Genomic DNA, 16585 nt, shown 5'->3' on the forward strand with positions numbered 1-16585 from the left:
CCACAGAACCAGTAGTAAAAAAAACTGGATCTCACCACTGGTTAAGACCTTAGCGTACCCCTGAATTTAAGCAGCTGGGCAAACAGCTTTCCCTTTTTCTAGTCCTGGCATACGGTATGCCGATTGAATTGGGTATTATACTCAGTAGCTCCTCCGAGCGAGCGGACGGACGGAGAGAGTTTCATTCCGAGGAGACTAGCAGCTTTGGTCACTCCCGTATTGCGTCCGACCCGCCCCGGCCACGGTCCGTTTTTATTGCTGCTCTTTGGCCCGGCAGCCCTCGCCCCCACCGCTGCTGCCGGTGTCCTGATCGCTCTGATCGTCCGTGAAGCAGACGTCGACGTCACTCTCGTTGTCCGTCTTTGGGTCCTGGAGCTCCTCGGCGCCGCCCTTGGGCAAGCTCTGGCCCGGATGCCGGGACTTGACGTGCCTTTCCAGGTCTCGGCGCCTGACTAGGACCTTCCCGCAGAACTCGCAGCGATAGGGGGTGTTGCCTTCGGCATGCAGGCGAATGTGCTTGTTGAGGTTGCTGGGGTCGCCGAAAGGCCGCAGGCAGACCTTGCACTTGAGCGGCTTGTAGCCGGTGTGAGTCCGCATGTGGATCTTCAGGCCGTACTTGCGCGAGTAGAGCTTGCCGCAGTACAGACAAAGGTGGCCCGTCTTGGGTTTGCCGCCGGCCGGCCCCGCCGGCGCGGCCGGCAAGCTCTCCAGACGGCCGCGGCTCTTCTCGGCCGCCGCGATCTCCGAGAACTGATGCGTGTGCAGGGCCATCTCGCGGTCGACGCCGGCTAACGAGCCCAGCTCGGCCGGGTGGAGCCCAGCCGCGGAGGCCCCGCCGAAATAGGACGCCGTCTCCGGATACTTGAGGAAGTTGCCGAAGTGGAGGTTGAGCGGGTAGCAGGGGGCGCTATAGAGCAGCTCGCCGTTATAGACGGCGAAGGAAGGCAGGAGGGGCGGAAGCGGGCAGTCCCCGGAGGGCGAGTAGGGCGCCAGGCCTTCGAAGGGCGGCAAGGCGGCGAAGCGCTCCAAGTGGAGTCCGGCGCCGCCAGCCAAGCGTGGGTAGCGGCCGGACGGGGGAGAAAGGTTGGTCGAGAAGCCGCGCTCCACGTGCTTGAAGGCGGAGTTTTCCTCGAAGGGTGTCAGGAAGGGGAAGCCCCGGACTGCGCCGGAATAAGCCAGCCCCGCCGCCGAAGAAGAGGAAGGCGGCGGGCCGGGCGGCGGGTGACATTTGGTGTGAGGAGGCGGAGGCGGAGGCGGGTGGCGGGAGCCGCCGGCTTGGCTGCACACGCGGCCGGGCTTGAGGCTCCCCAAAGCCTTGCTGAAGCCGCCGCCGCCGCCGCCGCCGCCTTTGCCCTCTTCCCGAAAAGCAGCCGAATCTTCTTTAGCCAAGCCGGTGGGCTTGAAGGCCGATCTCACTCCGGGATAGAAAGACAAGCCGTTGCTACCTCCGGAGGTGCTGCCCAGCAGACCCCAGAACTGTCCCGGGCCCCGTCCCGAGCCCAAGCTCATGTCCAAAGCTCGCTCCTGCTCGGCCCTGGCGGCTTTGCGCCCGCTCCCGCCCGCTTTGGCTAAGGACGGCGAGCCGGTCGATTCCCGTTTGACGGGGTCTCGGGACGTGGCCGGGCAAGGGGGCCTCGGAGGCGGCACGGCTGCCGGTTTCAGAGCTGTACCGAAGAGTTCTCCGGGCCGGTGGTGGTCCGGCGCTCCTGCGAAGCCGCGGCCGTGGTTCAGCACGCAGTGGAAGTGGACGTGGGCCTTGAGGCTGTTGGGATACTTGTAGGTCCGCCAGCAGTACCAGCAAATGTAGCGCTCCTCGCCTAGCAAGGGAAAACAAACCGGGAGAGCTGTTACCACAAGCCGAAGTGGCCCAAGAGCGACTTGACAAAAGATTTTAAGATAGGAAGGGGAGGGAGGTGATAGGGGGCGGTTTGGGCGAAATCTGTTGAAGCAGAGGTCGGTGTAACTGCTGTCCATTAGTAGTTCCCCCAATTAGTTGTTCCTTTGGGCTCCCCCTTTCATGAGTCCAAACAATTTCCCAACAACCTCTGAATCGCCACGCTTTGGTTCACAGCGTGCTGATGTATCGCTTTAGTCTCCATTGTGTTGATAAACAGGGTTTGGGGGGGGTGTCTTGCCCTAAAGCACTAGTAGTTTGCTAGTAAAGTATCAACCTGTAGTAGTTCTGGATATTGCAGATGATTCTTTTCTCCTTTTCTTTATAGAATTTGCTCTCATTTTGTAATGAGAAGGCGAACTTCCCATTACAAAAATGACAGCAAATTCTATAAAGCCCAATCTGACATATTTTCATGACTTCTCCATTTCTTATTTCTAAGCAATTATAGTCGCAAAACTGTGGTGGGAATAGCAATGGTAGAAAATATAGCGTAGTAGAAATAGAACTTTTGAAATAGTTTAATTAATATACCTCTGCAGTCCCTAGAGACACAAATTCAGTACATTATGGTTAGTTTCACAGTCAGCCAGATGTTTAGACTAGATCTGGCATTTTTAATCTACCTATTGATTCCTTCCCAAGGACTTGGAACAAGCAGCTGTTGCTTGCATATATAATATATAATGAGTATTCATTATTTCTAAACTTTTAAATTAATAGGGCTTAATTTTAATTGATTTATTTTAAGACTGTCTCTTTTTTTAACACGGGGGTCAAGAGTAATCTTTTATGTTGGTTCTACAGTAAAAAAAATACTGTTATACTAGAAACTGAAAAGGCAACACAAAGGACAGTTGTCCAGTTTGATCACATTAAGAATAATTCTGAAGGTAAAAGAATTAAAACAATATATGGACGAGTCATTTAACAATTATGGCAAACCTGATTCATCTCTAGAATGACAAGCACTGAACCAACTTTTTTTTTTTTATCAGGTTTGGTGTTCTCGAAATCCTGTTTGTCAGTTTCAAAAGAGACCCTACTCATATTGCACATCTAATATTTTGGAAGACTCTGGATGCTCACTGATAATTCCCCTTAATTATTTTATCAATACTCCTAGCCCTGCTCTGATCTATTTATAGATTTCAGCATATCAGGTCATTAATGGTGTACTACTTTAACTGGTTTAACAAGAAGCACTCAAATCTGTCTGGCAAACAAAAATCTGAACTGACCAGCCCAACCCCTAGTACAAGTTCTGGAAGATGTATGCACATAATGTGCAGCTACTCGAGAAGCCAGATTGCTTTCCTCTTACCTAGAAGCCAACTTCCCCTTGATTACAACTGCAAGAATTAAGTTCTTGTCCTGAATGCATTTGGTATCTGATTAACTGTGCAGACAAGGATGTCATAATCAGCTATCTTGGATTTAAGTTGAGTCAGTAATAAAATACAAGATCTTTTATAAAATAAATAATCCTATTTCAGTAACATCTCTTGCCTTCTGTCAAAATGAGTTTGTATCTCTGCATATGTTAATTAGTTCTTATACATATCAGGTATACTACTGACTATATAATTGCAACTTTTAGATTTTATGGACAGTTTTTGAATTTTGTTTGATAGGTTATTCTTTGTGAATGCCATTTTCTTCTGATTTCACCCCTCTCCATTTCTTCTCCCTACTCTCTATGAGCAACAAACACAACCACTAGCAGTGCTACAGATAGACAAATCATATCTTGTTACAAAGTGGGATGCCTGAATTATCCCTCTTCCCCTATTCTGGAAAGCCTAATTATGTCCTTTTCAATATTAGGGGTTTCCATAGTCACAGCTTCCAATATGCTATCTTTGGCAACAAGAGCTTTCTGCTCTAGCCAGGATAAATAGGCAACATTTACACAAACAAATACATGAAACTTGGTGTTTAAAATGTTAACATTCATAAAACAGCAGCAAAACTCTTCAATCTCCCAAGACATTCTGTTGAGCTTTATGGTAGCCATTCTTGAACAAAGAACCTTTATAGACATTATATAGATTATAATTCATAAAATTATTGAAGAAATAGTTGCATTTTTGTTAAAGAAAAAAAATCATAATTTGTGTGCTAATTGGTTCACCAATGCAATAAATGTATCTCTTATCTTCCAACACACATCTTTGTAATGCTCAGTTACTTTCCACATTTCATGCCCCATCACTTTTCTTCACAAATTGCCCTTATCCAAATCAAGGGTACATGTAATACATATAATGGATCGAATTATATATTTGTTACTCCTTCAAAGTACCAAGGAATATTTGATATTCTTTGCAAGTTTTGGCTTGCTTCGGGCATCATGTGAAAAGGTATTTTGTGTGAGCCAACTTATGCCACCGAGAATCAGTTCATCTTTTAAGGTCTCATTCTTCATAAAAAACCATGAGTTTAACCAGCGATATGTTGCCTGTTATATGATGCCAAATACCATGTTTCCTTACCCCGAAATTAATAAAGTTTAGTAAATACAATCAGACCTGTCATTCTTGAGACTGCAGTCTCAAAAGAACCTTGTCGCTGCTTCTTTGTAGTCCAAACGGTGGACTGCATGATCCCTCAATCACTTGTGTAATTTCTATCCCAATTTTCTGTCCAGAAGATAAGTTACACGAAGACTAAGTAATTTCCAAGTCTTCGGGGTATCTGAATCAGGCTGCAATAGTCAATCCGCATCTGACTTTATTGAGAAAAGTGGGTAATGCGTATGAATCTCAGTTGCGGGCACTTTTCTCCATTGAGATCATTTCATGGGAGGGGGGGCGAAAAAGTGACAGTGGAGAAAGAGCAGTAAAGCTGGAGAAGGCGGCGAGCGCTGCAGCGAGGCTGCTTATGGACACGAAGAGGCGGCCAGCGCCAGCAGCTGCCGCCTTCACGCTCGGGTCCGGCGGCCCATCTGTTGATGCGGACAGAATAGGTAGCGTATGTCAGGGAACGGACTCGGGGAACAAAGGGCAATCTAACGCTCATGAACCCCTCGTTACCAGGCAAGACAATGGCCTAGATGGATGAGCCATAAGGAATTGGTTGATTTAAAAGGCAATGGCCTTCAGGCTCCCTTCCTGAAATGTTTAGCTTGTCCCGAATTGAGTGAAAGCAATTTGGTTCAGGACGAGTCGTTTATGGGTGGAGAGGAAAAACGAAGATTGTGCCAGAGTGCTGGCCAGCGATATTAAATCTTCTGGTTAACCAGCAGCATCCATTAAGTCTAGAGAGAGTGAAGTTGTTGACAAAATATATAACATTTTTCAGCCACGGTCTCAATTGGTGTGGGGGAGACCCCACTAAAGTAAATTTTGGGTTTGAAGAGAAGACCTTAAACGCCATCACTTGATAGGGAACTGAAAAGCTATTTGTCAAACGGCAGACAACAAAAAGATCTGGAAGGGGTTGCAAAACTTCTCTGAGTCGAAGTATAACACGAATTAAAAATAAGACCGAATTAGTGTGTTACATTGGTCACACAAGAATGAACATTCCCACCAATGTGGGGACACAACTTTTTTCGGATCACAGGCTTATGGGGGGGGAGGGAGGGAATGAATAGACATGGAAGTCTATTTCTGGACTTCTATTCTAGATTTCTAGTTTCCCAATGATTTAAATAAAAAACTCGGAGAGATTACCTCCCTTCTGCTGGAAAAAAGAAAGATATATTTATTTATTTATTTATTTGATCAATCAGTCGATTGATTTATATGGCCGCTAACCTCGCAAATGGGAGTGGGGAGAACAAACTTAAAAACCTTACAGCCAGCAAACCAAAGCTGGTTTTTTTTTTGAGGGAGGGCCAAAAGAAACCGTTTTAATCTATTGATTGGAATGTACATTTCCGAAGCAAAGGAACCTCGAAAGCCCAGTTTGCAGGCCCAAAGGCTCTCCTTCACTCTACCTAAGCACTAATCTGGTATAAAAATAGTTCTCATTTAGTTCCCTTACACGGCTTCTGTCAACTTGTTTAATGAAGAGTTCTCCAAAACTTGAAAGCTTGCGTCTGCTTTATAAAACGTCTGGGATCTAATGAAGTGTTGCTTCCGTAAATTGGGATTTCTTTCTCTTGCTTGCTGACTCGACTGGCCAGCGAAGCTAAGTATGGGCGGTTCTTAACAGCTTTGGGTTTCCTGTCAGTAAGTGAGGAGAGTCCTCCTAGTCCAACACATTGTAAGGAATTCAGGTTGGAAAAAGGCATTTTCTTTGTTCCCAAATATAACTGGGCTGCTATCCTACCATTCTTGATCGTCATCAGCCGTTCTGGCTGAGGACTCCAACAAATTTAATTTTAAGTTGTTGAATTCCCTATTTCTCTCTTCCACTGGCTGTCTCCAGGCTTCCCCCTCTTACCGGCTTCCTAATTCGCTTCTATGCGGCGCACCTTCGAACTGATAAGGTGTGAATGGGGGAAAAGAAGAGAAAGGAAGGGTCATAATCTCTTTAGCATTCGAGTGCATTAGAAACTGTTCGCTTTCAGTCCGACTTAGTGATCCACGTACTTTAAAAGAGTAGGGAAGAAAACAGGTAAACTTTGCTAGGAATGGAAGGCTACATACTAGAAATTGTAACCGTCTTATAAGTTTCAAGCGATAATAACTTGGAAATAGTAGCAAGCGAGCTTAATTAGAAAGTTGCTTGGTTCCTGCCCTCCTCTCCACACGTACAGACAGAAATACAACCGCTTTCGGTCTGCTCCTAAGAGCCTCGTTTACTCAATCTGCACCGGCTGAATCGAGCAGTTCCAACACTTCTACTCCGCAAGGCCGCCGACTTTCCAAGCCCTTTGCTCTGCCGCGTCTTTTTCTCGACACGTTCTATGCGAAGGGACTTTTTTCCCCAAGGGCTAGAGGAGAATCTCTTCGCGTGAGAAAGATCGCTCCCTGCCGCTTTTGAAGCTTCGCGTGAGAAAGATCGCTCCCCGCCGCTTTTGAAGGTTTCCTAAGGTCGCTTAAAGCGAGGTGCAGCCGCATCCAGAAGCAAGGATGGAAGCTGAAGAACGGGAATAAATAAATAAATAAATAAATAGTAACTGCTCCTTGCCAAGGGTTTTGCTGCTCTGCAGCACATTCCCCGAGAGCCAGACCTCTTTGGTTCTAATTGGATTAACGCTACACAAAAAAACTCTAGAGAAAGCGCAGTTCCTGGGGGCGTTGTGGGTGTAGCTCCTGGCAACAGCAGGAACCTCATTGCGAAGTAGGGGTGGTTAAAAGAACAGGGTTTGTTTGTTTTTTAGAAAGGCTCTTGTATTATTAGTTGTGGTGTTTAGAATGGCCTAGGTCAGAATCTGCATAATTGAAGTCAAGTTCCAATCACCATCTCAGTTTGAGAATGGTCCAAGAAAAGAATTGCACTAAGAGAAGAGTGGCTCCTTAACTTGACTGTCTGACTGCAGAGCGGCTCAGGTACCACTTACCATCATGCCTAGCTGGAAAGGCAATTCTAACTGGGGAGTTATGGTCCAAGGCAGGGTTCTCCAATCTTGGCAATTTTAAGCGTGGAGGACTTCCTCCAGGCTTAAAGCTGCCAAGGTTGGAGACCCCTGGTCCAAGGGACCACCCAGGGACTCAAGAGGAGCCTGCTGCCTGTTCCCAATAGCTTAACAGTAGAGAGCACTTTAATCAGAGGAATGGACAGTGCAACTATAATGATGGATCTAAATGAAAAGGGAGGAGGATGGAGAGCTTAATGAAAACATGCAAGGTTGGGCAAGATAGTTTGTTTGCAGTAACTGGCAGACTTTGGCTGAGCTCAAAAAAAAAAAAAAAAGGCTACGAACAACAAGACCTAGTCTGCATTTAGAAGGGAGACTGCTAGGATATCCCAGGATTCTAAATTAGACTACGAAGTTAGAAAAAGTTTACGTTCCCTGTATGATTGCCCAGAAAACCACCCGTTCTTGGCTTGCTTACTCTCCAGTTCCTTATCCTAGAATAAAGTGTTGTCGTAAAATTGCTGTAACCAACAACAATGAATCATCCAACGAAAGAAATGTGTCCCCAGTGTTAGAAATGTCTCTTAGGAATGTAGAAAGTTTTTAAACAATGACCGATGGTTCCCCTAACAGTCTAGAACTGTTCCCTGTCTGAAGTCTGCTCTGGCTTCTTTCAACTCAGAAGTGGAATTGGCATCCAAGTTTGAAAATGCTCGGCTGAAACTTTGGAAAGCATCAGGAGTAGACCTTCGATGGAGAGATTTGCAATTCTAGCATAATTCTAGCACATAAATTATAACGCAGGACTTCTAGATAGGACATCGGATTGGCGCTGCCTATAAGTTAAATAAAGGAATACATTCCAGAAGGGTAGAGTGAACAGTTGTGGACTCAGCAGGCAAAGAATCTGCTGCTTGAGAGTAGCTATTTCTAAGAAATGTTTTTGAAAGAAAAGATTTCTGCGTTGCTGACTCATGAGCCTCCCCGCTCCCCTCCGCCACCGAGACTCTGCTCCGACCATTTCTCATCATTTTGAAACAAGGACTACGGAGCAAGCCCTACAATAGGCTTAAAACATGTTCAGGAAAATAAAAGCTCCAAGCCCCTCCCCCAACCACAAGAAACTTATCTCCGCCCTTTTGTTTCATTGCCCCGCCTACTGAAGCCCTCACGTCGTCCCCCCAAAGTTAAGGTTGGTTTATAATCATCAAATGTGGCCCACGCCTTCCTTATTCTGTGCTGTTTCTCTGCAGGAGACGGTGACGGGGGGGGGGGAGATGCCTCCAAAAGGCAAAGAAAGCTTGCTAGCGCCCAGTTTAACCAAGAACATGGGGGAGTGTCCCAGTGGTGGGTTTCCAATTTTTTTACTACCGGTTCTGTGGGTGTGGCTTAGTGGGCGTGGCTTGGCGGGCTTGGCAGGAGGATACTATAAAATCTCCATTCCCTCCCCAACCCAGGGGAAGGTTACTGCAAAATCCCCATTTCCTTCCAATCAGCTGGGACTTGGGAAGCAGAGAATAGATGGGGGTGGGGCCAGTCAGAATTTTACTACCGGTCCTCCGAACTACTCAAAATTTCCGCTACCGGTTCTCCAGAATTGGTCAGAACCTGCTGAAACCCACCTCTGAGGGTCCACTTTATTTCGCCATCCTCTCTTTTACTCACTTAACTTTCCCCTCCCTTCCTTTTTGCCAGTTGCCATTTTTACACTGGTAATTTGGAGTCCAAGAACTTTAACCCCGAGGAATCCTTTTTTCGGAATAAGACGACCTAGCGGGACTCTGCAATACAGCACATCTTTGCAAGGAAATACCTTGATATCAAGAAATCCCTCCACTGTAGGATGGCTCCATAGGATTTACTGCCAAATAAAGGGTCTCTAGGTTTCGTGTTTAAAACGTAAAAATATTGCACAGTAGAGCTCAATAACTGTTCACCTATATTCTAGAAACCTTGCCATCCTAAAGGTGCTTTTTTTTTCAAGAGGCAACTGGACTTTGTTTTTCCTTTGAAGACGTTTCACTTCTCATCCAAGAAGCTTCTTCAGCTCTGAGTGGATGGTGGGGAATCCAGTAGAGCTGAAGAAGCTTTGTGGATGAGAAGCAAACGTCTTCAAAGAAAAATCCAGAAAGTCCAGTTGCCTCTTGGGGGGGGGAAAAAGCACCTTTGGGACAACCATGACCTTGGATGACTGAGAATCTCCATAGACGCTTGGCTTGCCATCTAAGCCAGCAGCGACGGAGCTTGTCTTCTCCTGGTTCTACGAGGTAAGCTGTGGGGGACCGATAGGAGACTTCGCAGCTTCCCTTTGCATCCTTTGCAGTGGAGATGAACACGTGGCACGATCAGCGGGAAGACACAGCCTTTTCCTGAGGCTGCGCCCGAGTCGCGGGTGTGCCCGCCCTTGCAGGAAATCCAGATCCCCAAGGGAGAGGGGTTAATCCCACTGGGCTCAATAGGGTCGAATTCCTCCGAATTAAAGACCTTTAAGACTTTAACATGAGGTGGGACGGGACGATTATTCTACCTATGTGAAAGTTAGTCGCAAGATACCCTGGGAGTGGAAAGTGAGCAGAGTCGACGGCGCTTTCCGGCAGTGCCAAACTCCGCCCGAGTCGAGATGCTCGCTCGCAGGAGCCTACCTTTCTCGTCGTGGGTCGGGGTCGCCGTGGCCGGGATATCAAACCACTCAGCCAAAGCGTTGGAATACCACACGGTCAGCTCCTCTCCCGGCTGGACCTCTCGCAATGCACGGTAGAAAATCTAAGGAGAAACGAGAGACTGAGACCCTCAGCGGCTCAGAGGGGCAAGGCATGCCACCTCTAGACCCGGACGGTGCCCCTATCCGCCTCTCCAGTTAACCGGAGCAAGTTTAGGAGGCCAGTACCTGTCCCCCCGGCAGATCTGCCACCGCTTCCAGAGTCTGCTCTTGCGCATGTCGGGCAGCCCGGATTAGCCCAATCCATTCCACGGCCGAGGCTCCAGCTTCGTCCACCAGCTCCCCTCTCACCATCCTCACCTGGAAAACAGGGAAAGCCGGTCAATTGTAATATCAGAGACTTGGCAGCTGGCTTGCGCTGCCTTGCAGGACGCGCGTTCGACAACCGGCGTTTCCAATCACTGGATGGGATCTAATGACCTTTCTGGACGCTAGAAAAGGATTCCTGCCGTTTGCAATGAAAAGGAACCAATCGATGGGCTGAGCTCCTTAGCCAACTGCTGCAGCCAGGAGACAGTTGCCAGTAACCCCAGGAGCATCCACTCCGAAGTAAGTTCCGTCGGGCTTACCGTCGGGTAAATGTGCAGAAAAGCACATTCTTAGAGGCGCAAACATCAGGCACCTACAGCCACTGCTGCAAACCAGAACCTGGCGATTGAGTGCGACGAATGGGTTTTGGTTTTGTTTTTTTTAAATGGACATGGAATTTAGAGTGCTGAACTGGAAAAAGCCTATGTACTCTGTGGTAAATTTGGATTGTCTTTAAAGGAGTAGTGTCTTGGAAGAGAAGCCTAGTGCTTTCTTCGGTTTTCGTTTATTTCTGCTAAAAGGCCCTCCGAATGGGTTTGCCTAGGCACCCATTGGGGAAAAGGAAGGGCCAGATCCACTTGAATGGAAAGGGCTGGTGTTCAGGTGATATAGCTAGCACTGTGGCCATAAAGGATCTTGCATCTTTCCTCGAAGTAAGTCCTTAGTTAGCCTTACTTCCAAGAATTGAGGCTTCAGACTGAGTTATGCCACTATTTTCTCACAACAGGCAGAAAGTGACAGATCTCCCTCATGTTGCTTCAGAAGAATTCCTGGCAAGTGAAAAAAACAGGGGGAGGGAGTTGTTGGGGGGGGGACACACACACCCAGTCAATCCTTTTCCTTTCATTTTCTCTGCCCTGACTCTACTGCCAAGTCTTGAAATGTTTAGTTGCAGCCGCCTTTCAAAATGCTCTATGAATATTTTCCACCCACCCAGGGAAATCTCTGCACCGATCCCCTTCAGTGCAATTAATTAATTAATTAATCATCTAATCCGATTTGTTCAGTAAGAAGAAGGGTAAGTGACTCAGTTTAGTCATCAAATCTCTCTTGTCTTTCATAATCTGCTTGAACATTTTGGGGGGTGGGAGAGTGGGAATGAGGAGCTACCTCCTTTGAAAGACTGCGCAATAAACATCGTTCTTACAAAAGCATGCTAAAGGGAGCAATTGAGGGAGCCAGATGAGAAATAAATTTGAAGAGTCTGGCAGAGCGTTTAAAAACAATTAAAGGCTATTCAGAATCCAAGAAGTGGGGGGGACACTTGTGACAGATCGCTGGACTTGGGGATCAAGCTGCCTCCTGTTAAATTCATCCAAAGAAGGTCTCATATCCCTGAAACCATTTCTACTCTGGAAGCCATTTATAGGTTTGGGGTGCATAAATCTTATTAATGTCCCACAGAGTTGTATTTTGGAAATAGTCCCGATTCGTTTTGCCAAATAAATATTTCACCCGGATCAAAATGTTCCTATTATTATCATGACTCAGCTTTAAAAGATGGAGATAGAATATGCCAGCAACGGCTTAGGTTATGCAGCATCCAACACGGTCCAAAGCTTCATGACAAAATTTGCCTAGTTATTCTTTGCATCGTATCTGACCTTGGCAAAGACAAAAATTAGGCGATGCTATGAATCCACAGCTTGCAAACTTTTTCTCTCTCTCTCTCTTTACCTCTGTGGGCATAGTCTCTAGTCTAGAATAAGACAACCGGTGCCTCATTAAACTGTCTGTGGGGTGGCGGTGCTCCAAGACAGCTGACTTTGCTTTAAGAAGCTACCCTTCTACATTTCTGCCAATCTCTCCTACCTAGAGGACCGGTTCTGTACCAGGCGAGTTTGTGTTGCTCTCACTTTCACCCCACTCCGACAACCATCTGTGCACTCTTGATCGTTTAATGACTTCTTAATTATGAATTCCGCATTTAGGTTATTTGGGAAGAGACATCAAGGGGGGGGGGCTTATTCTGAGTGTCAAAAGCCATTCGGGATGGAGAAGAAAAAATAATGCGTGCCAGTAAATTTGTGCGTGTTTGTGTGTATGGGAGAGGTTGAAATACCAAGCAACCAAAGCCAGCTCTCTCCTTAAATCTAAACATCTGAATGGCGTCAGAAAGAGGGGGTCACCCATCCCAGAAACTTCAGAAACCCTTCCCTGTCCTTTTCCTTCCACGGGTGACAGGGAAGAAAAATAGTGTTTCGTGCGCGCTGTTCCCTCCGAAGAGATCTGCTCCCCCTTCCACCCCTTTCCCGCCTGGGCTTACGGGTCTCCCCCCTGTGCTTTCCGCCCAGGTATGGGAGCAATACCTTTTTCTTGGGTCCCGGCTCCCTGCGATCGGACAGGTACTTGCCCAGTTTGAAGGTGCCGGGCACAGGACCCAGGCGCAGGCCAGCCGGGATGCTGCTCTCCGCGGTGATGCCGAGTGCTGGCGGGGGCCGGCTGCTTAGCATTGCTGCCTCTGGGCAAGGACCGCGGCGCTGGGAAAGCTGGTCCCACTCTGGACGCACTTGGAGTGAGCGAGAGCAGCGGCGGGGGTTGAGCCGCCCTGGTGTTCTCTCCGCCCGCAGAGTGACGCGGCCGGGGGTGCGCGCCGCCTTTTCAATTGCTACACGGCGAGGGCTCTCCCCTTGGCACGACGGTGCTCCAGGGCGCCCGGTTGGGGCGGCGAGAGAAGTTGAGCGCTTGGAGCAGCTGCCGAGTTCCATGCGAGAGGGTCACATGGCGCTTTTCCCGACCCCTTCCCTCCTCCCCTCCCTCCCTCCGCAGCGCATAATCAAGGGCCTTTTTTTTTTTTTGAATGGGGCAACCAACAATGGCCCAGGCGACCTTCCCATTCCTAAAAATCCAATTTGTCAAGGGCAAAGAAAAGACGCTGGTGAATCAAAGGTCTGGAAGGACCATTAATCCTCAGCATGTGGGATTGTCCCCGAGACAGTTACGATATTTTAAGTGACAAATCCACTGTATAATTTCTCCATAAATTTTACTTCCTCCGATTGTTCCTCGACAAACCAGTTTTGGAAAAGAAGGGAGTGTTTTAAGTCTACTTGGCTGAGCCTTTTGTAAACCAGGGGACTTCAAAGATTTTTAATTCTCCCTCCTTTTGCGGGATTGTAAAGGCGATTAAACAAAGAGTGGTTGGGGTGGTGGGGGGAAAGTGTTTGGAGGCCTTGTTAACTTCTATTGATTCCTGGCGTGTGCCATACAGAAATTGGGCAGGTACTTGATGGGAAAACACCAGAAAATGCTTACACTTTTAAAACGGAAAGAGCAACGCTGCTATATGGCCAACTTCGTGGCTCCGTTAAAGGCCAGAATTCTGCTTAGAGACCGGCTTCGTTCCTTAAATCTCCTTTTCTACTGGACTCACCTGTCCGAGAGCCAGGATTCCTCGTCGCTTCTTGGAAGCGTTTAAAAACGTAGTAGAAATAGTTTTATCTGACTTTAAGGAGCATTGGAACTCAGTTAAGAGAAAGTATAGCAAGACCCAAGATTATGAGAATCGCTTCTCCTTTGGCGTGCATTGCCCATACCTTGATTCAGGCAGCACAGATTTTTTTTTCCTTCCAAGTCTCTTATTCTGTTTATTTAGAATTTTTGAACAATAAATCGAAAAGCTACAAGTCTGGTTCTTTACGTAACAAAACCAAAAGGCCTGGCAAATTATTCTTATTTAAGAAATCTGCATATACAAGACCTAGAGGGAAAAATAGTCATGGGATGGAGAGAAATAAGACAAGATAATGAAGAAGGGAAGGAGGGAGGGGGAGGGAAAGAGAGAAAGAGAGAGGGAGAGAGGGGGGGGAAGAGAGATTATTGAATAGCCATAAAATATTTCAACAGAACTATTTCAATTCAATTTATTTTCAAGTCAGGCCTGTTGAAATAACTGCATCTTTCTCGAGAGTTAATCTTATTACGGTAATCCTACAAAACGCTTCTTTGGGAGGGAATGCCGTTGAACTCAGTGGAAGCCAGGAGTGTACTGTACGGCTTTAATCCAGGGCGAGAATTAAGCGTTAGGTTTCAGCCCCATAGTTGGGTACTAATATTCTTAGAATTTAGTAGGAAGGTAGCTCTGTTGAAATCCTGGGGTCTCATTTCGTAGGAAAGACGAGGCTATCTATCACGAAAGGATGCTTCTGTCCTTCCCATGGCAGTGATAGATGTGTTCCGGTCGCTTTTCCTGGAGAATTTCAGGCAGCTCTTGACTGTCCAAAAGCTTCCTGTTCCATCCGTACCTCCCCTTCCATGCAGATCTATTGTCTCGTAATACCAGACCTGTCCTCCGAACAGGGATGGAGATTTATATACAAGACATTCTCAGCGCTGTGGAAGGAAAAAAAAGGGATGTCTTAACTCTACTTCTGCAAACCTTTCAAGCAATTGGTTGACCTAGAGAGCTACTTCTAGGACCAGGCACAAGAAAAGAAGAGGCGCACCTCAGGAAGAGATCATTTGGGTTTCCTCAAAAGTCTTAGGGCTGCCCTGAAATCAGTGGCGGATTAAGGCTCACTGGTGCCCTAAGCACTGATAAAACTTGGTGCCCCACTCCTTTGTACATACTGTACAAACAGTATGGTTTTTTCTTTCTTTCTCAACTTTGTGGTGCCCCTTTGGGCTTGGAGCCCTAAGCACGTGCTTAGTCTGCTTAATGGTTAATACACCACTTCTTGAAATCGGTAGAATAAATTGTGTGAAGGAATTACATCGGCCCTCAAAACTTTGACTGGCATGTCCAATCTTGGCCTAACCAAGAGCCACGTGACCAGGCTTGATTTTTGTGCCTCTCTACCAGGCTATAAGGAGCCCTCGTTCAGCCAACGAAAATTTACTTCCCAATGTATTTGTACCGTGCCCAAGAGGCTAACCCTGCGAATGTTTTATTGGCGTTCTATGTTCCGCTAATGGGATTGCAAGGAAAAGGGGGCTTCGCGCAAAAGCCCAAAGGGGCTTGCTTCTTTTCGGTCGCACGGGCGAGATGGGCAGACTGTCACCGAGGAAGACCTTCGCGGCGTCGCTTCTTGAGAAATGCACTTTTATGCCGAGCGGAGAAGACGCCTCAGTGCGCGGCTTGCTTGCATTGTGCGATCTCTCGCTGTCTTGCTCGCTCGCTCTCTTCCCAGAGTTTCGACAAGCAGCAGTTCCACCACCGGCGAACATTACCGGAACGAATCGTTTGGAGGCAAGCCAAGGAGACCCACAAATAAAACCCATCTGCTTGAAAAGGATTTACTTCCCACTAGTCATGCAAAGGCTTCGCGGCCTGGCAGGGTGGGATAAGCCCGTCCCTTGGAAGTTACATTCAAAGGAGCGGGGTAGGGCTGACTTTCACATAACCTTTGGGACAGGGCCTCCGAAACTCTTAAACTCAAAGGACCCGATCCGGCAGAATTCAGCGATTTCAGCCTTAAGTGAGGTTGGGGTTTGGTTTTTGTTGTTGTTGTTTTTGGCCATTTATTCACTCCAGCTTCTGGGGGATCTAAAAATCTGCAATATTTAGTCACCTGGAGCGAACTACCTCGTGCGTTTAAATCTTAAGCCTATTGTATGGGAATCGGGCTTAATTCTGATTACTTAGTTATCAAACACTAAGCTAAGGCATTCTAATTTGACAATCTTTGATAATTTTGCTGAAATGATGGGGTTTGTATCTGGTTCTCCAGTGTGGATCAGGGGCTTGAAACAAGGATTACCTTGGCCAGGTCTGTATTCCATAGCCTGCACCTTATTCCAGTGCTGTTGACTTTGGACACTTCAGTTAATGAAAACACAAAGTATTGCTTGACTGAGCAAGTCTTAAGCTGATTTCCTTCAGCTCTGACGCACAAAGTGTAGGAGAATGGACTGATTTTTCACACAGATAGGAGTGGTTTGACCTGAAGGTCCACATTCGCTTAATTTATTGATTTTTGTTATTTGAACATAGCTCCAGATCAATTGTCATTTCCTCAAGATTAGAAAAACAAAAAGTTGACCTGTTAGAAACATACTGGGACCTGCGGGATGGTTGCTCCTTTAGGTCACATCTTTTAGCTGGGAGATTTTTGCCATCTTTTAACTGGGAGGTCATCCTGTTGGCAATTGACTGATTTTGTTATATCGAGGATTCTGGCAAAGGTACAGATATTTTTCTATTTAGATCCTGTGTTTCTTTTTAAAAAAAGAATCAGGTGTTCCGTAGTGA

General features: G+C 46.9%; 1 protein-coding gene across 1 annotated transcript; it reads right to left on the minus strand.

The window, feature by feature from the left end:
- Positions 1–252: 252 nt before the first annotated feature.
- On the minus strand, positions 253–13103 carry PRDM13 (PR/SET domain 13). Its single transcript, XM_058175514.1, has 4 exons — positions 12705–13103; positions 10255–10386; positions 10010–10130; positions 253–1817 (listed from the first exon to the last, which is right to left on the minus strand). The coding sequence occupies exons 1-4, from the start codon at positions 13101–13103 to the stop codon at positions 253–255; spliced, it is 2217 nt and encodes a 738-aa protein (XP_058031497.1).
- Between the last annotated feature and the right edge of the window lie 3482 nt (positions 13104–16585).

The sequence above is a fragment of the Ahaetulla prasina genome, chromosome 1 (genome assembly GCF_028640845.1).
Source record: "Ahaetulla prasina isolate Xishuangbanna chromosome 1, ASM2864084v1, whole genome shotgun sequence".
NCBI classification, from domain to species: Eukaryota; Metazoa; Chordata; class Lepidosauria; order Squamata; family Colubridae; genus Ahaetulla; species Ahaetulla prasina.